The sequence below is a fragment of the Lutjanus erythropterus genome, chromosome 3 (genome assembly GCF_056507025.1).
Source record: "Lutjanus erythropterus isolate fLutEry1 chromosome 3, fLutEry1.hap2, whole genome shotgun sequence".
Taxonomy (NCBI): Eukaryota; Metazoa; Chordata; class Actinopteri; order Lutjaniformes; family Lutjanidae; genus Lutjanus; species Lutjanus erythropterus.
In genome coordinates, this window is record NC_139319.1 from 9,110,042 (window position 1) to 9,131,287 (window position 21,246).

Here is a 21,246-nt window from a genome sequence, read left to right on the forward strand (position 1 = left end):
TTGTCAACCACATGGGTACACACACATAAGCAAGCACAATGTTATCAGACTGTGTAACAGAAGGAAAGGAAATAAACACCAGCAACCAGCCAACTGCTGGCAAATTCAAGCCGCGGCTGTGGGGCTTGTCTACTCCACCAGGCAGCCACATTGATTGTTGTTGGGGAGGGTTAACTCCTGTCCAAAAGTTATTTTCGTCTGGCAAAACAGCACAAATGGCTGGTAATAAACCAAATCCTGGGTTTTAAGAGACAGACTCCTCAACTACAGCGCCAATGTGTTTACTCCTCATTAACAATCGCTCCACAGCATATTCTTTTCACTCCACTAATGACCACCCCGAAATGTCTGGTGACAGAGGGGGTTTCAATATGTAGATAAACTAAACCAATACAATGTATTAAGTATCAGTAGCTTGCAGTTATGAGAAATGACTTACAGGCCAGCAAAATTAACAAATCAATAATACAAATTCACACTAGCAGAGCCAAAGCACAACCGCCCTTATGAGATATTTCATATTTACTGACAGAAGAAGCAGCAGCCTAAAAATGTGCTGGAAGAGAAAGCTTTGTTTTGATGTCAACTTTAGTTCAGACGCCGTTACAAGACTGATGGCACTGTGATATTATCATTCTGTCACTGCACCATCATCAGTTTTATTTTTCTATTGGAACTCGCTGATCAGACTTCAAAAACTATTTAACGATATAAATCCAGACTGAAGTTTCTCTTATTTCATCACTCTTTAAAGGAGCAATACTTTAGACCCCTGGCATTCAAAAATGAGCACTGTAATCCAAATAGTGAATTGGAGCCACAAACGGTAAATTAAATACAGCTGTAGATCGAATCCCTCTTTAATATACGGTGCAATCTATGGTTGAAGTGAGCTGAGGCACTTTCTGCCCGCAGGCTGCAGGGACGATAAACAGGAGTGCAAGACGAGTGCAACATAATATTGCGCGATGAGTCCTCAATTGTACTTTGATCAGCTGTTTCTAACTGTTGATGTAAAGCTGAGCCCATTATTCTAAAAACAAAAGCCCACTGCTCCAAAAACACATGTCCTGGAGTAGGCGATATGGAGATAGGAGACACGGTCCTTAAATAATATTACAATAAATCAGGGTTTTCTGCAATATCAATATTCTTGACAATATGACAAAATACTGAAAAATATTTCTGGTTTAGAACTCATAATAACTGTTGAGCTGTCCTTGCAGGATTTTAGTTTCTTGTCCTACTCAATCAGGGGCTTCTCAGTTAAGTTTGTTGTATTGCCCCCTTTTGTTCTTAGAGTTTTCTTGCACTTCTAACGTTCACCATGGCTTATTGTACAACTCAACCAATTCTGGCACTGAATCAATTTTTTAAAGGAGAACATGCCGCCTGCTTGTTTTCTTAAAGATACAAGGAATTTTCATATTTTGTTGATTTTGGAGCCCCCTGTGGACAAAAGTGGTAGTGTGTCTGTTGTAACAACCGCAAAATATAATGTCAAAAATACAATTATTTAAATGAAAATCTCTTCCCATTTCTTTTTAACGGGCGAAAGTGTTGTTGTAAACACAGGCTCATTTTATCTGATTTCAGGAGAACATGCAGGCATTAAGAATAACTCACACACACTCAACTCTCACAGTGGTCTCCTTGACTTATGTAGTCCATATAGAGGCATCAGTAAGAAATTGAGACGGCTTCATAACCAGTTAAAAAGTCCTTGTAGTAGCTTTGATCTCTAATGACCTATCATGGTCATTTTATGATTTAGTGCAGTAAACACATTTCTTAATTCCCCTTAAACTTATTAACAAAAACTGCACACCTGAAAAGATTCAGCACAAAACAAATTATGAAATAATGACTCCTTAACAGCCTATGAGGCAATCACGATATGTCAATAATGCACAAATGAGAATCAATACTAATTTTCAGGCGGCACTGGTGTACGGAGCGAACTAAAGCTGAACAGACTGCTGAATGAAATGCTCTTGCTTTCCATTTGCCTCAGCATCACAGGGCTGTGTCGGGAAAACAACATCCTGACAATTAACTTGGCTATTTAGTAAACAGTAAAAACAGCTTGAAGGAGTTTCTAACTGTTGATTTGCAAGCTGCATTAACCTTTACTTTTGATCAGTATGAGCCTCACACATATGGCTGCCCTTTAGAAGCCGTATGTGCAACACAGTTTTTTTTTTTTTTTCGCACACAGCACTCTCAGGCAGCCAATGACATGGCAGCCTGAACACTTGAATTTTGAAGAAGGTTTCAAATTTCCAACTCAATTTGCCTGGGATGACGGACTAGACTGACTTAAATTTTCAGAAAAATGATAGACAGCCCAACCAAATATTGTGTCTATTAAACCGAAGTTGGTTTTGCCTCCCTGTGATCCTCTCAGGTCTTTTAATAACTGCAAATTTAACAAATGCAATCAGATCCACAACACATTACATAAGACTAACATGAAAACTCACATGAGGAAAGATTTCATTTCATTTCATAAGTTTTACACAACCTTTCTTCTTCTTGCCCTGTAGGAAGGTGTAACACACATTTTTACACACACATACAAACACACACTCTCGGTATCAGACAAATCAAAATTGCTGTGTGGATGTGTTCCATTTAACATTCTGTTTATATCACAGCCAGAGTTAATCACAGAGAAAATGGTGTGTGTGTATGTCAGTGTGTGTGTGCGTGCGTGCATGTGTGCATGCATGCATGCGATAGGACAAGGCTGCGGTGTTTATAATCTGTCAGATCTGCTCCACTGCTCACAAGGAAACATGCAATCATTCTCTCATTACCAGTTTTGACTGGATGCATTGAGACACACTCGGCGGGCACACACACACAGGCAGGTATACAACAAGCACACACACCTATACATGCTGGTGGTGGAATCAATCCACAGTGATGAGGCACATTTGTTTGGAACGACCACAGCTCCACCTAGTGGCACTTATTCATATTCCATAAAGGATGTATTGATAAAACTTGTCTGTCTGTCTTCTTCTGTCTCATAATCACACGCAGACTGACACAGTGTCTGACCTGATGTTGAGTCCTGTAGATTGTCCCAGGTTTTCCCAGGCTTGGAGCTTCTCTGCCAGCCTCTAAGGAAACAAGAAACAGCAGGTCACTTGTTTGCCCATGAATAGGAATTACATAATATTGTAATTATTATGACAACAGGCAAGTGCAAAGAAAATAAGATAAGCCACAGTTAAACAAGTAGAATTCATTGAAAATTAAATAAATAAAACATAAAACATTTAAAACCTCAATTAAGAAAGGTTGGTCCAGAATACATAAATGTGCAACTACATCTTTTGTTCAAGAAAAAGTATGGTATTGCTCATTTTTTCTCCAATCCTTTATTGGTGCATTATTTTACTATAAATTGCATTTTTTATTTCATTTTTCATTTGTTTTATTTAATTTTTTTTTTTTTTGCTTTTTTTACTTAGCATCATCATTACCATCTTCATATTTTATTTCTTTACTTTACTTTTTATATATTTATTTAATACATTTTCATTAATTTCATTACTAACCTCTCTCTCCATGTTTAGAGATATGCATAATTACTTTTCCAGAAAGGGGCATTGGAATTTTGAAACTGAACTAATATGTGCGTAGGACTGACATGGCACATCAGTTTTTTTTTTTATGACTATTATCATTACATCAGTCACTGAGTGTTGCCATGAAGCTTCATTTGGTCAGTTATGTCTCTTTAAGCTTGCAAAGTTGACATTGTTTGAGATGTCTTTGTTATGACAACTTAACACAGAGCGAGGCAACATGTCATAAAACTTAATGACATCTTTCTGTTATAGATCAGTTATAAAAGTTGCTATAACGAAGACAATGCTGGCTTGATTGTCAATGTTAACTGTACATAACTGACAGAATAACACTCAGTGACAACAGTCATAAACATTCATAAAGACTCATCTTCCTCATGACTGGTGAAACAACAACCCTATAAATAAAGTGTTACTAAATTTTCAATCAATAAAACTGTGGAAAAAACAAACACAAACGTGTGGCCTGAAACATAATCTGCTGATATGGACACTGATACGTATAAATTTAATGAGATTATATTATCCAAAGATTGTTGTTGGCTCTGACATAGTTAGACTTTTAATCTCTTCATGTTGTGTCTACAGTGGTGGAATGTGAATCAATATGAGTGAGACAATCTCACAACCACACACACACACACACACACACACACACACACACACACACACACTTGCCTCCTTCTCCAGTTCCATATTGACCAGCTCTTCTTTTGTCTTCTCCATCCTCTCCAGCTTCCTCCTCAGCCCCTCCACCTCCTCTTTCAACAGGCTGCAATTCTCTCTGCTCTCCCTAGACAGAGCGGAGTGAACAGCACAAAGACAAAAGAACAAAAAAACAAAAAACAAAACACAAAATTAACTTCAAAGCTTTAGAGCTTGTGTCTGAAGTAGGAATGGCATACGTTTTTATATTCAAACTCTGACACGATATTAAAATTTCATATGTAGTGAAATCACAGTAACTTTATCTATGCACACACACACACACACACACACACACACACACACACACACACACACACACACACACACACAAAAAAAAAGATCACTGTGAATGAGCAGATTAATGCAAGAAGTTGGGCAACATATAGTATTAACCTGTAGTGCATTAATCTAATTATTCTAAAATTCAGATGATGCATGGTTTCTCTCTAAAACTGGATCAAATAGGTTAGAATAACAAAGATGAGCATGCAAGAAAAGACTGTGGAGTTATTTCACAGCACTATTTCAGCTGCAAATGTCAACCCTTTAAGACAGCAAATAGATATTATCACTGTTGATTTTATCAAGTTACTTTTCAACTTGATATTCTGCTTTTTTCCATTCACATTTAGCAAATAAAAACAGTCTTAAAACTAGCAAATGGCTGACATGCCCAAGCAGTCAGTTATAGTATCTTCAGCAGAATTCTAGCTGTGTTAGCAGCATCATTCTTAATCCATTATCTTGAGAAAGCAAATTGAGTTTCACACTTTAAATTGATATTTCTGAAATCAGAATACTGCCAACAGTGGGGAATAGCCATGTGCATGTAAACAAACTGAGTGCTGTTTTTCTGCACTTGGTCTGTTTTGACTGCAAGTCATCATTTCCCTTTTCTCTTCTCCCACTCTCTCTCCTCAACTTTGCACTGCAATTGTATGGACAGTGCAGAATACACAGTACAATCCTGAACACACTGTGTATGCAAACGATGCAAAAACAATATCCGCAAAGTCACCTGTCACCTAATGCCTCCTCGTGCGGTATGATGACCCAAAGTCACACTGAAATGTCAAGGAGTTCAAAGCAAAGATTTTGAGCATTACCGGGGCAAACTAGGCTGCAGTCTTTAAAACTGAAAGCCTGACTATTTTACTGAAAGGTGAAAGGCGTTTCAAAGGTTAGCATTAAAAACTTAAACATGTATTTGACCTGAGAAAGTCATTATCCTCTCTGAGGCGCTTCAGCTCCTTTTCCAGGTCTGGAACCTTCGCCACCTCCGACTTAACAGTCTTCACGATGGCGACGTCTTGCTCCTGGAAAGCAAGACGCCTCTCCAACTCCTGCCAAAGCGTGAAGACAGAAATTAGCCAAAAGAAATATCAACAATACCAGTGTATTCGGTGCACTGCAAAATCAGTCAGTGATCTAGCCTTTGTTGCACATAGACATAGTTTAGATGTCCAGTAAGACTTAGGGAGATCTATTGACAGAATATGGCATAAATGGAGTTTAAGGGGACAGTGAGGCGAGTTGATTGTAATCTGCAAGCTCACCATTAGACGTCACTAAATCCTACACACTGGTGCTCTCAACAGTTTATGCACATGAATATTTATCATGTAAAAATGACCTACATACACATGCAACAAACCTTCAACTAGTATTATGGAATTTGAAAATGAAAAATGAAGTGCAAAAGCAGTTCAAACAAGAAAGCAGACATGTCCAATAGTTCAAATGATAAACTATACACGTAGGGTCGGACGATATAACTGTATATACCATGCAATGGTAGAAATGTGGCCACCGTTAGCGATTTTAGCAATGCTGTTAGGTAGGCAATGTGATTTAGTCTGCAGTCAGAGCAGTAATCATTCCAACCAGGCTGGTATTTATTTGCACCCGTTAATCTTAAACCCTGGTCTGGGAACCAAATGAATCTTCTGAGCTCGGTGTTTCATTTGCTCTGGCAGATAATTCACATTTCAATTTCAAGTTGCATTTGTAAATTAGTCTGGGGATGCCAGGCGAACTTGTAACACTTGACAATATTGTTCTCTTTTGGAACCTTAAAGCTTCTCTTCTATAAGAGTCTCTTATATTTAAGTGTTGCCTCATGTGGGGCAGTTATTTTTGTTTATTTGGAAGTTCTAAATAAAAGAAGAAAATAATCAGATGTGTATGTTACAGTATGGCTATTTTAAACCATTACTTTTATGCATATTGTGATAGCGATTTTGGCCATATCATATGTTGACATTGAGTACTTTAATATGCAGAAGACTGTCATGTTTCTAATTCTAAACCTGGTTGTCTGATTGTCTGCATTTGTCTTTGACTTCTCCATCCAGCCACACTCTCATTTTTCAACAAAACACAGTTAGCAGCTGAGTGCTCAAACTCAACTCTCATTTTAGCATATAGAACATAAATTCAGTAGTCACTGTCATCATATTTTTGTTTTGCTCACTATGTTAATTTGTGCATCTCTGAAGTGTGGACGGGGCATGTTGTGATCTCAGTTGGTCCACCATGTTCAAACTCGGTGTCATCATAAACTGAGATCAGAGAGTGGCCAAAAAGTAACGTCCACTGGGGCTGAAAAATCAATTAAAATCGCAATAAGGCCGACTACAATTTTCAAATCACAGGAGGGGCCATATTTGCCCAAGGCAAAATGTGTCAAAATACCAATTTAAATTAAATATTAGAGTGCAGCTGAGAGGTCCTGCCCTACAGATTATATTCTACTGACTACAGAAAACATATTTGTTTGAGAATGCATCTTTGTCCCTGCAATAAATAATTCACTCCATAAATCATTTATATGTTTCAAAATTAACATGAGAACAATGATTTAAAAATAATCATTCCCTCTAATATCAAATCACAATTGCATTATCAATCAAAACAATCCTTACTAGATATTTTTTTCAAAATCGTTCAGCCCTCATGTCCACTGCGTGTAACGTACCTTTATCTTGATGATGTGCTCTGCGCAGGAGGACTGGGCAGCTTGGAGACTTTGGCAAAGTTGAGAGACTTCCTGATACTTCCTGATTAAAATAACAATCAGACAGAAGTGTGTGGTCAGCATTTATCTTGTGCAGCACAGCTCACAATCCAATAGCATGAAAGAGCGCTAGGTAAGTAAGCAGTGGTCTGTGTGTGTGTGTGTGTGTGTGTGTGTGTGTGTGTGTGTGTGTGTGTGTCTGTACCTGCGTTGTAAATCTAGCTGCTCCTGCAGTTCTTGGTTTTCCAGAGTTTGATTAGAAATTGTCGAGTCTTGGTTTTGAATCTTCTGCTTCAGCTCTCTGATCTCATCCTTCAAAGAACTGATGGTCTGGGAACAGATTACAGAAGTAAGCCAAAGTAAGATAAGAGACACGACCAGGGTACAAAAACAGTAAGTGTGTGTGTGCATGCGTGTGTGTGTACCTGGTTAGCAGTGTTCAGTCTAGTATCTCGCTCCTCCAGTTTCTTGTTCAGGCTCTCCAGGTTCTTACGGAGAGTACGATTTGCTTCCACCTGCTCTGATAGGCTCTTAGCTGCTCCAGCCTCTCTCTCCTCCAACTTTTTTATTCGCCCCAAGAGGTCCTGGTTCCGGTCTACCTCATGCTGTAACATAAAAGGTTAAGAAACAGGGTATGCCCGATGTCTTCTGTGATATTTATTAATTTAAGTGAGATTGTCTGGATAAGACAGTGATGAGGAAAGATCTGTCTGTGCAGCAACTTAATATTAGAATTAATTCATCACTGCATGTCACAAATGATGCCATTTCCATAATACTGCACCTTCTCTTGAAGCACTTAGAATGTCCTGTTGCATATGCCAGAGTGCTTTTTATTGATTTTGCTCTGCATTGAACACTTATCATCCACACATGCTGCTTATAAAGTTCAGTTAAAGGTGAGCCCTTTTTAGATTTAATGGTATTACTGAAACAGGCCACCCAGCACTCTGAGGCAACACAGGCTGAAATGAAGCATCCCCCCCAAAGGACGCTTCATTTCACTCTTCTTGTTGACTCTGTATACAAATGACTGTGTCAACTCTCATTGTGTCAGTCTGTGAGTAAACTGAGGATTGTAGTGTCATCTGAGAATTTCACCACAAACAGCTCCATCATGACCAGCTATGAAACTGAAGTGGACAGGCTCATGGTTTGGTGTTATGTTGATGTCGTTTTGTTTGGTGGAGCCATTTGCCAAGAAAGACAAGAGAGGACAAGAGAGCCTTACTGTTGTTTGATCATCGTGTTCATTTTTTGTGCTTGAGTTGTGCAGTGAGCAGGGGTAGTCTCAAAAAAACAGATTCAGTCATATGACGTCATAAACCTGAAGAACCGATCCCGTTAATCGAGGTCGTGACACTAAACATATCAATTGCTATAATGTCCAACCCACAGGAGAAGCCAGATTTAGCTTGTTACCATAAAAGCAGAACAGAAGAGAAGCCAGGTGCTACTAAAAGGACTGTAGGGGGTGTGGAAAGGGCGGGGACTATTCGCATAAACAAGACAAGGTGTAGTGCTATATGTAAGCCAATTTAACAAGGTATTGGAACTTATTTTGCAAAAAACAGACAATTTAACACTTCTTGCAGAGCATTTTTTATTGTTTAAAACATGACTGAATGTGGAGAAGAAAACACAAAAAGAAAGAAAACATAAACTGAGAAGATGTGTATATTGTATCTCAACTATAATTATATATTATATATTAATGATTAATTAATTATCGATTGTTGACATGTTCAACTATTGGTTAAGGAAAATTCACAAAATTTTCAATCCTAATTGGTGAGGCAATATTTGCAAATCAATGTACACAAAACTAAAGAAAAGTGTTTTTTACTCTCTCTGTCACATGCAGATTACCGTCTGACATATTTGCAACATGAATATAACCAGACAGCATCACTGTTTTCTGAATTTGAATGATCTTTTTTAAAATACAATGAAGCTGTTTCAAATGTAGTGTCAGCCTCAGCAGCCTCCCTGTGCAGTTCCTTAAACAAAATGTTCCCTCTCTTTTCAAAATCCTCAAACCAGCCTATGGAAACTTTTGGATTTGTTCTCTCCCAGGCTCGCTGCCAATTCTGTCTTCACCCTCACAAAGCGCCCGCTCAGGGGGAGGCTGGGCATTATCAATCCACCTGACGAGGGCTGCTTCAACCACAGGTGCATTCCCTGTACCCATTCGTTTTCTGTCTCCCTCACTGGCAGACTGTTTCTCATGGCCTGAATAGACTACACAAGCAGCCTGAGGAAGACAAGCTTTCTCTGCTGCATCTTCTAGGGTTATTTTGGTGGTTTGCCATACACTTTGAGGAGACTACAATGTTCATTGAGCAATAATAACTTTTTCTGTCATGATTTCAATGGGTTGGAATGCACCAAACTGTGGACACAGCAGGGGGAGACAGGTTACTGCAAGGCATTAGAGCAAACCTGGGCAAAAGGCAGCCTGGGAGCCAAATCCATCCCACTGAAAGGTTCCATGTGGCCTGTTAGTCTAGAGAACATTGCAATAAAAGACAGGCAATTTTGCTTACCCTTAAACATAATTGGCCTTTATTCTGATCAGTGTTGTGTTTATTATTTAATTAGTGTAATAAGAATGAACTGCATGTTTTATATTAAAATGTCACTTTATTCACTCAATGTCTTACATTCACATTGTTTATGTTGTTCGTCAGTTGCTGATACTATTGTTATAACCTGTGCCCGCCCTGCATGGAAGGTTTACCGCAAAGCTTCAAGTTTTGGACCCTGCCACAAAACCACATCTATGTTTGGTCCACACCAGCCGGATCAATTTTTTCAATTAAATAAAAATATTAGTTTTAACATTTTTTGTGTTGTCATGTATAGAAAGACCCAGACTACTTGATAACATATATAAGAATGATTCTTTTTGATCTATATAAACAGTTTGCTCCGTATTTAAAGGTTCACAGTGATAGTGAGCTTATCTGGCACACAAATGTTGAAAGGATCTGTGCAACTGAGAGTTTTTGATGCCTGCAGGAATATTATGCACCCTAGAGCTATGGCATTACCAATGGTCAAGTTTAAGGCTCAAATGTTCAGGCTAGTTAAGGCAGCAGGGAAGATTATGGGAACACCTACACCACTCACACGCCACACATTTTTGAGCAGTCTACCATTCAGCAGACCAATAGGATTAAATCTGGCCTTTACCATGTGTTGAACTCTGAGTATGTGCTTATGAATTCAGAACAGTGGTTCAGGTTCCCAATCATGATAAACATTCACTTGTTCCTCTGGCAGTGTAAAGATGATGATTGATGGGCAACTCTGGAGAAGATACAGGAGGGTAGGGAGGCACTCAGATGATTGCACATTTTCACCAATCATATGTTTGCTTCTAAGCATTTAAAGTGAGATGTGTTTGTTTGCTTGTAATTTATGTATTTATGTATTTTTTGAGATGCATGCCTTCAATTTTTTGTAATTTTTATCAGAGTGACTGCCTTCAAATTTTTGTAATTTTTATCAGAGTGACTGGCTTTGTGACTAATTTACTTGGTTATTTTATCTCAGACTAATTTTTAAATAATTTTATTGTGATATTTTAATGTTTTAATGCAGCAGTTACCTGAATCTGAAATAGTTCTCCAATGGGAGACAATAAAGTAACTTAACCTTATACTCAATTGTGTTACATGAATGTGTAAGAAGAATGCGTGACCTCTACCTCCAAGTCTCGTGCGCTATCAGCAGCAGCCTTCTCTAGTTCAAATCGAGCTCGCTTGTGACTCAGCTCCATCTGCTTTTTCTCCTGGTCCAACTGAAGATAGCGATTCTGAGAGTGAACCCGCTCTGCTGCCTCCAATAACTGAAAGGAAAGACAAGTCAGTAAAGTGCAGAGGCTGCATGTTAACACCGCCTTTACACAGCTTATTGTTGACGCTGTCAGTTTCTACATACCTCCATGCTGCGTTTGTACTGACTCTGCAGGTTTGCACTCCCCGCTGAGTTCTCTGACAGGCGCTGCGGAGGTGTAGTGCGGCTGATGAAGGAATTGAAGGACTTTAAGGTTGTTAACACAGTAGTGTCATCTTCCAAATCCATGTTGCGAGTCACTGGTGCTGCAGTGTATAAATGTAAGGTTCAGAGTTAGAGCAAGGGTCAGTTAAGTTCTACAGCAGTATTAGAAATCCCACAGTACAGCTATTAGGGGTGTAAATCATGAATCAAAATTAAAAAAATAAAATTAAAGCATATCTATTATATTGGACTGTTTAACAATTAATCCATTTATTGATCCGGATTAAAGTATCGTTACACCCCTAATAACTATTTCAGTGGCTAATTTTTTAGTCAAATGATACAAAGGCGAGGTCAAGTGGACAGTTCACCCCAAAATCAAAAATACAAATTTTTCCTTCTTGTCTGTAGTTACATTTATCCATCTTTGTTTTGATGTGATTTGCTGAGTTTTGAAGACATGCCCTCTCTCTGCCAATATATCCAAACCTCAGCAACTCAAACCAAAACAAAGATGGATAAAAACTACAGTTCCAACTAACAACTATTACTTTCATTGTCAGTTATTCTGTCGATTTTTTTCTTGATTAACTAATAAGTTGATTTCTGAAAAATTTTAATCAGTGTTTCCTAAAGTCCAAGATGATGTCTTCAAATGTCTTGTTTTGTTCACAACCCAAACACATTCAGTCTACTGTCATGAAGGAGTAAAGAAACTAGCAAATATTTACATTTTACAAGCTTGAATCATAGAACTGTGGCCTTTTTTGTTTAAATTATATCCATGCCAATTAATAATGATATAATAGTTGGTGATTAATTTAATAGCTGACAGCTAATAACATATTTATCATTGCAGCTCTAATAAAAAAGCACTACAGGCTTTTGATTCAGTCCCTTTAGGATAGATAGATAGATAGATAGATAGATAGATAGATAGATAGATAGATAGATAGATAGATATCTTGTCCAAGGCCAGCTCCCCCAGCTAGCTAACGTTTAACGTTATAAAACGCCAAAGGCTACCAGTTAAAATCTAACCTTAAATATAATATAGCTAAATTGTGTAGTAACTACCATTTCTTATTAACTTCCTTGTTCACAAACAAAACAAAACAAACGGAATTTCCCAAGGTAACCTAGCAGCTATATATAAAAGTTAATAGTTAGCTGTTTGCCGTTTAGTTTTTCTTTTTATTCCTGTCTCTGAATTTAGCTGTTTGAACTGTTGTTTTCAGTCCTACTGCATGTCTCCACAGACTGGGCATAATGCTAACTTACATTTAAAGTGTGAGTTAGTTTCTTCAGCTATTCAGAGGGTGCTAACTAGCTAACTAACTCAAAAGAACCAGTTGGCGTTTACGTTCTCACGGTCTCGCTTGGAAGCATAAGTCCTCACCTCAGAGCTGACGTGTTTGTGGAAAGGAGCCGGTTAGTTGTAGATAAGTTATCTTTGCTCTGCTAGCATGTTAGCTGCTCACACAGAAATCCCTCCACTTTAGCTCAAATGAGATGTGTGTAGTATCGCGGGAGTTCGAGATATCGCGAGAGTGTCAGTGGCGGAGTTGCCTGTCAGTCAGCTGGTAGTAAATTGAACTTCACAGCCGGACTGTTGCAGCAGTTTTATACCTTTTCGTGAGGAGGCGAGGTATTAATTAGCTTCTGTATGAATCCACCTTCAGTCAGAAAGAAGTATTAGAAGGACTAACCAAAATTTTTCTAAATTTATTTCTCTAAACGCAAAGGTTCTCATTTTTTTCTCAGCCCAGGACCTCTTACTGAAAATATATCGGGGACACCCTCTTATGTCCTTTGTAATAACTTGACGAAGCCTTTATTTACGCTTCGACTTAGTTTGAAAGAACTAGACAAAAGAAATTTATCGGAAAATTATTAGAAATTTATTAAAACATATTGCACAGTGTCATGCACATACGAAAAGTGTGTTTCACTCTGAGTGCATACATAAAGTAAAATGCAAACACTAATTATTTTAAATAATATATAATATATGAGAATTAAAAAAAATAAATATATACATATAAACATATAAAAAGGCCTAATAATAACAAAAGTAACAATAACCTAAATATGATGGGCCTGTAAAATTGTTTGTGGAAAAAAAATAGTTTGTTTAAATAAGTAAAAACTGCAACTGTAAAACTGTAGTTGCGTAGTTTGTCCCACAGAGAGCAGCACTGCTACATTCATCACAGCATGATGAGGGAACTAGTCAACAGCAAACTGTGACTGTCCTTTTATTCCTGAAATGCAACATTTTCAAATATTCTTTGTATGATCATTTGTGGTTATTATTGCACAAGGTCAAAGAGGTCATCAAGAGAGAGAAAGAAGAAAAAATAAAAGTAAATGTAAATTAAAAAGGGGGGCTCCAAGGAAAAAAAAAAGGCAGGGAACCACTGTCTTAAATCACCAAACCATGTGGAGAAAGCACAGCTATAACAATTTGATTTAGAAACAGAAATCCAATTTTCAGTATTCATCCAGAAAGATGTTATTTTCTCACAATACCAAAAAAGATGAATACCTCACCCCTCCTCTTCTCAACAAAATCTACATCAGCCACGCTGCTGAATAACCCATTTTTAAGCATCTTCCTATCTGTAAATTAGATTGTACGTGTTATTCTTTAGTGTTAACATATGGATATTGTTCCACATAGAAGACTGATCTGGCACTGATGGCATTCATTTGGCACTGCCACGTCTGACGCTGATGGCACAATTTTAAAAATGTATGTAATGAGGTTGAGGTATGGGCTGATTGTTGATAACAGCATTGCTATGATATGAAATAAAACCATATGGTCCACAAAGTTATGGCCAGAATTAAAATCCATGTCTGACTGAATAACCTCATTGTACTACCACAAATTACATCTTCATTTAGCTAAAAACACCCAGTGTTACCAAACCTCATAACCAACGATGACTCTCATTCTCATGCACTTTGCTTCTACATAAATACTTCATCGCACGCCTACAAGGAAATTCATCCTCTACCATGGGATCAACTCTATCTCTGTTAAGTGCCATAGTCTGAGGCAATGAATACCTCATACTTGACGTACATCTGTGTGTTTTGTAAGAAAATGGAAAGGTCAGAGGATTTATGTTCACATAAATGTGACTATAAGGAGTGAAAAGGCTCAGAACAAAGACCAAGGCCTCAACTATTAGATGAGAGAATTGAATGCTGACGCACTTTGCCACACAAATAAACTGAGACAATATCAAGTACAAATACATGCATACCACAAAAAGATATAAACACAACACTTTTTTTTGCTCCCATTTTTCATAAGTTGAAGTAAAAGATCTAAGACTTCTCCTGCACACAGAAAAGGTTTATTTCTCTCACATTTTGTTCACATATTTGATAAAATCTCTGTTTGTCAGCAGTTCTCTGTCAAGGAAATCCATCCACCTGACAGGCCTGGCACACAGAGATGCTGATTAACATGATAATTGCACACATGTGCCTCGGACTCTTCAGAATAAACAGCAACTCTAAAATGTGCAATTTTATCTTGAAAATTCATTAGGCATTATATGACAGTTAGGTCTGACCACCAGGAAATTTGATTGGACAAAAGACTTTCCATGAGTGCCGATATAGAGTCTGGGACTTTAAACTTCATGTATCACTCCGCTTCATAGGCATTCAATTATTGTTATAACCATTACATTAAACAGCAGAAATGGGTCATAGTCATAGTTATTACATTATCAATTTATAGTCTATTATCTATTTATTATTCAAGCTGATATGACAGATTGAAATAGCAGACTGAATGACAGGGAAATGATAAAAGTAAATTTTAAAAACAGCGGGAGAGAGCAGATCGAAGCTCATTAACCAAATGCTAATTCCTTGGTGATCACCCTGTCTGTATTCATTTTTCCAGAACCAGCTGGTAGTTTCTCAACTTTCCAGTTTGTTCCATAGGGCTGTGTTTGGTCCAAAAACTGAGGACAAACTCTGACACAATCTCAAAACGAAATCTCACCATCTTGTTTTACTCGTGATTCACGCAACCCTGTACCATACGTCCAGGTCTAACTATGAATAGTTACGTTCCGCTGCTTTTAGACTTGAGTAGACTCAAAAATGAAAACATGACCATTCAGTCCACTAAGGAGCTGAAGACAGTGTAGAGGCAGTTTTCTGGATCCATCTGGTCAACTAAAGGAGAGCTCCACCACAGTGACTTGCAGACCTACACAAAGTAGCTAGAAAGCTAACATTAGTGTGCAGGAAAATGTTTGTGTTTCTTGGCAACAGGCCAGTCCCCATCCAGTTCTGGAACTATTTGTGTTGGCGGAGCAAAATAAATTAGTAAATAAACAAAAAGAAATCTAAATCTCATGTCAGGTATCACAATTAACTAATAAATGGCTCTTGTAAAGCTGTTTTTAAAAAAGAAAAAAGCAATATCACGCTGAAGGTTGTACTGAACAGCTGTACTGAACAGCTGTGCTGATATTCAGTACAACAGCACTCCCTCACATGTCATACTGCGTAACTGAACTATGGTTATTTCACATAGGGCTACAGATACTGAATTTTTGTTTCCCAGGAGGGCAAAGTCATGACTTATCTTACTGTCTCTAATTGGCTAGTGCTCCTTTCCTTTGGGTTTGGCCAGGGGTCTGCAACCTGTGGCTCCGGAGCCTCCTGTAGCTCTTTTGCCCCTCTCCAGTGGCTCCTTCTTCTTTTTTCAGCCCAAAATGGCTTTATTGATGGTAAAGGTTGATGACCCCTGGTTTAAGCATTAAGCATTGGTTATGATTAGGGTAAGAATATCGGGGTGAGCCAATCAGAGGCAGAGTTAGGCAGATCATAACTTTGCCCCCCTGGAGGAAAAAAAACAAACAGTTTCTGTAGTTCTGTGTGAAATAGCCTCAGTTTAAAATGTCTTATTTCAAGATAAAACTGCACATTTTAGAGTGGTATTTTAATCCAAGACACACCTCAGTCTCCTCAATCATGCTGTTTAATCAGAAAATTTGTGAACAAAACAAAATGTTTGCGTGCATAGAAGAAGTCTTAGGTCTTGTTCTTCAACTCATGAAAAATGTGATTAAAAACAAAAGTGTTCCATTTATATTTTTGTTGAGTATACGTGGAACTAATACAAATGCAATAGAGAGGACACCATGGATTTATTTTTACAGTTTTTAATTGTCTTGGTATTAACAGAAAGGGCTCATGCCACCTGTTCAGCTTGCAGACAGGCTCTGCCATTAGCTGAGGGTCTAATCCAGAGCGGTCTGCAGCAACATTAGAAAATGTTAATTGGTAAATTACCACACCAAGTTCCCTGTGGAGGGCAGCAGCTGAGGAGGTCAGAGCCATTTCCACCAACTCGCCGATATATATATATTTGCAAGAAAAGAGCTGGAGTGCATAAAATATAAGCTAGAGGGAGCCACAGAGGTTTTTTTTTTTTTTCAAAAGTGGAGTGAGATCCAAGAGGGAGAGGGGTGGATGGGTGTGAATTCGTCTGAAAAGGTCAGGCAGAAGACATGTCCTCTTCAGAGTGACACAAGAGCTCCCCGTTCTCTCTGTCACTGTCTCTTTCTTTCTCATCCTTTCACCCCCAAGAGTATTCTGCCTGTTTCGGTTCGCTGTCCTCACACCCCTTGCCCCTCCCTCCCTGGCTTGTCTTCTTTTCTTGGACCCCCCATCTCCCTTGCTTACCGGCTAATAACACTTTTTTCCTCACTGTCCCTCTTTATCTGTCACAGTCTGACTCAGTCACTCCCCCCTCTCTCGGGTATTCTGTCGCCCTCCTCACCGTCTCCACCTGCCCTCGCCCTTCTGGGGTCGGCCTGCATGCAGCGATTTCTGTAAGATGACGTAAATGCACAAAAAAACACACACACATACACATGTACACACACACACACCATAAGAAGTAAATCAGCAGAAGTGCCTGCAGATGTGCCCTTCATTGCCATCTGTTGTGAAAAATGTGAGAGTAGCTCACAAAAAGCTATCTCACATTCAGTGGATTTTCCACCCACAGCATGTAAACACTGCCACAAATATAAACACTCCAGTTTTATGTAAATTGTAAAGACTTGAGCAGCTGACAACTGGAAAAACCTATATTTTACTACTGTGTCTTGTTGGCAGCACTGTCAACTTTTACATTTTGAATTGCGAGAACAAATAATCATGCAGCTTAAACAGCCTTAAACACTACTGTTATGCAATTATTTGGAGTTTTTCATCAGTATAAGTAGTAGGAAACAGCTGCTAAATAACCCAAATATTGCCCTCTTCAAATAGACCAAACTCCATAGATGAAATCAGTAATTTTTCCTTGCAGAACACAGGAATTACTGGTCTCCTGCTGCCTCAGTCTGTTACTTAGTTGGTGTTATTCTGACTTTGATGAATCCGAACTATCTTTGTAAATCACAGAAGGCACACAATAACACAAAATAACTAACAAGTCGAAGCGGCAGTTAACCAGCGTTCTGAGGTAAAAAGACTGATTTTGCCAGTGGAGTTTGGTTGGCGAGTTCTTGAGGGGAAACGCTGTCTGACTGCAAAGTAAAGCAGTGAAAATTACTCTAAATGTAGTGTACACTGAGATCCACTGTAGTTAAGACACTTTAAAAGGAAGTACCTCATACAGCCCAGCTTCAAACAATCTGAAGTATCCCTTTAAAAGATCACCAGTCAAACCCGAGATGGTGAAAAAAACAACACAGAAAACACAATGGAAATATACTGTTTCTGTTTGTTTTCATGTGTTCCTGTGAGGAAGGTGCCTGCAGATGTCCCCTTCGTTGCCATCTGTTGTGAAAAATGTGAAAGCGGCTCACAAAAAGCCATCTCACATTCAGTGGCTTTTCCACCCACAGCATGTACACATCGCCACAAATATAAATGCTCCAGTTTCATGTAAATTGCAAATGGTAAGGGGAGCTGACATGTGGAAAAATCTATATTTTGTTTTCTTGTCTTGTTGGCGGCAATGTCAACTTTTACATTTCAAATGGTACGAACTAATCATCTGATTCAAAGAGCCATAAAAAAAGGCTTTTAGTGCTGCCAGCGATCTGAGAAGGAGTACTAAAGCAATTAAACACATAAGTACTACAGAATATTAATTTTTTTACGCAGTTCTCTCATTGCTTCAGTGCGTTTGAAAAGTGTTTTTATTTCCAGACGGTGTTCATATTCATGTCCCGTAGTTCTCAACTGCAAGGCTTCACATTTATGAAAATTATTCTCGATTTTTGAGTCAAGATGTCTTCATGATGGAGAAAATACCCCTCATGGGAAAAGCTGTGAGGGGACCTGAAATAGAATTATAATAGTCAGTCAAATCATATTTCACTCACAGTAGGCAGAGAAAAGGGAGGTCACATGAAGGTCACCCAGACACAATGTGTTGCCTAAGTGAGTATTGTAAGTATATGAGGAGAGGTGGAAATGGACGATTAAGGACAAAAAAAGAGGGATATTAAATAGATAAGAAGGAGCAGGTGAGGACTGAGAAATTGTCATTTGCAGTTGTGATGGGCCCGTAAACTGGTCGGAACAAGGGGGACAAAAAGAAGGAAAGTGGAGGGAAAAAGCAGAGAGAGGGACAGCAAACAATGTTAGAGATCAGATGAGGCAAAGGTCAAATAGAGGAATCAATAAAGTGGTGATTTTATACTCTTCTAATGAAGGAGGACAGAGTCAATAGCTGACACAGGCTCTCTGTGTTCTCCAGCCCCCAGGGAATTCTTTAACAATATTAGTTTATGGGTGACGTGCATGCTCATACGCTCATGCACACATGTACACACACACACACACACCCAATGATGCACAATCAGAGGAGAAATTAAAAATAAATTACACTTACTAATTAATAAAATAAGAAAACTCAGTGGAGCAGTCAAAATGGGGAGGAGATGAGTGTCACATGATTGTCTGAATTTTTTACCCCGGGGATTTTCAACATCCAGAACATCTCTGCCGTCTGCAGGGCAGCCCTCCAGAGAGCTGCAATATCGTCAGTGCAGAGCACATCATGAGAATATTAGTGTTTTTCTTCTGCACAACCCCAAATGTATGTGTAATACACAGTCATTATATTCAGTATGACTGTGCGAGGGCTCGTTCATGTGTGGTCTGCATTATATTTCCATCAACCGTCGTCACTCACGTGTTTTGTGATCAATAATCTATCCAACAGCTTTCCATAGGGAGCTACTGTGTTATGAAAGACAGGACTATGTGTTGATAGGACTAGGTGTGTGAATGTGTGTGTGGCCACTCATGTGAGCCACCAGCTGGAATGCAACCAATTGCACAGATGCGTTTTATCCGCAGGGTGGCTTGACTGACACATAAAAATAAGAAGCATCAAGGCGTTGCTGCAGGTGAGTTGGGTGAATGGAGGGAGAATAATAATAAAAAAACACACAGTGGGAGGAGAAGGAGGAGGCGTGATGGTGCTACTAAGAACGTGGGATCTGGTGAGAGAAGGGGAACAAATAGAAGAGGTGGCGAAGGGCAGAGGAAGTGGACGACAAGCTGTGGAGGTAAAAAAAAAAAATGGAGAAAAGTGGTACAGGCTGAGAGCAAAAACAGCTGCAACCCACAGTCAGATAAGCAGCAAACATGAATGAATTCTATATGGAGAGATGTGTGCTGTGACTGTTGTGCGCTGATGCTGCACTTCCAGTCATATTGGATTTTAAAACGCTGATACGAATGCCAATATGTACTGAGTCAATAACGGATGATATCATCATCAATAACCCCGAGGTAAGAAAATCCGTTAAGGTTAGCAGTTTACGGTGAAGTGATCCACCTGACTTATATTTATGGTCAGGTATAACTCTTATTCAGCAGGAAAATCATTACGGGGGCATTTTCTGTGTTACTGACAAATGAGTTTAGACTGCTCTCTATAGCCTTGATTCCATCCAGACACAAGGAAATCTTCAAAAGGAAATGCAAATTAATGCCTGTTTCCATCCACTACTCCTTTGTGACTGTTAGTTAATTGTTTCATTTAGATAAACAGTAAGTGGCGGCAGTTCTCCTGTCAGAAAACATTATACCTTTGTAGAAGAAGAGGGCGCAGCAAGATCATGTAATTAAAGGATAGTTTAGTAGTTCTGATGTGGAGCTGTATGATGCTCTTATCACAGACTCTTAAGTCTAAAAAAGTTTTTACCAACTAATAATGCTCTGTTGAGATAATTTACTTTTCTTCCTTAGAGAATTTGAATCTTTGAGTTTTACAAACCCCTCAATTTTCAGTAAACTCACTGAAGTGAACGGTTTTCAATTGCAGCCATTTAATTTTCAAGCATCCAAAAAATGACAAATGAGGTTCACAGCTCACTGAAATACAAATTTTGGAAGGTTTGGCACAGCCTCATTTTAGAGAGGCAGAGAGGAGCACCAGTACAGAAGCTGAACATTACTGAACTTAATATTTAGAATATTTTCAGCACTTTACCTTACCGTCAGTCAGCCTTTTCTAATGGCAAACCAATGTTACATAAGCCAAATATTACTCTCTCAAAGCCAGTCAAACTCAATACTTTAGTAAATTCAAACTATCCTTGTAAAATAATGAAATCACACAATAATGCAAACTAACTAACAGAGTTTAGCTGGTTTGGACACAGTGACATTTTGTTCATAGAATGGCAGTTTCCCATCAGAACAGGCTGTCTGACAGCAAACTAAAGACGTGAAACTATTCAAACTATAGCATACACTTAAACTGACACTGATTTTTTTAGGTGGACTTTTTTAAAGTGGCTACAATACTCTCTACAGAGTTGCTGACTCTGTCCACAGCAGTACATTGCTTGGTTTCCATGCTGGTGCTCCTCTCTGTTCTCCAAACTGAGGGCCGGTCGA

The 21,246-nt window shown here is 38.7% G+C and overlaps 1 protein-coding gene across 1 annotated transcript in view; it reads right to left on the reverse strand.

Annotated features, from left to right (window-relative positions):
• The window catches only part of mad1l1 (mitotic arrest deficient 1 like 1), an 84,981-nt gene extending 72,159 nt beyond the window's left edge, over positions 1 to 12,822 (reverse strand). Inside the window, exons 1-9 of the mRNA XM_084714902.1 lie at positions 12,613 to 12,822; positions 11,272 to 11,432; positions 11,039 to 11,179; positions 7,752 to 7,931; positions 7,532 to 7,656; positions 7,288 to 7,369; positions 5,523 to 5,653; positions 4,281 to 4,395; positions 3,067 to 3,128 (exon numbers count right to left, since the gene is read on the reverse strand). Of these exons, the coding sequence (XP_084571028.1) occupies positions 3,067 to 3,128; positions 4,281 to 4,395; positions 5,523 to 5,653; positions 7,288 to 7,369; positions 7,532 to 7,656; positions 7,752 to 7,931; positions 11,039 to 11,179; positions 11,272 to 11,415 (980 nt within the window). The 5' untranslated portion in view covers positions 11,416 to 11,432; positions 12,613 to 12,822. The remainder of the gene's footprint in view (positions 1 to 3,066; positions 3,129 to 4,280; positions 4,396 to 5,522; positions 5,654 to 7,287; positions 7,370 to 7,531; positions 7,657 to 7,751; positions 7,932 to 11,038; positions 11,180 to 11,271; positions 11,433 to 12,612) is intronic.
• Positions 12,823 to 21,246: the final 8,424 nt, after the last annotated feature.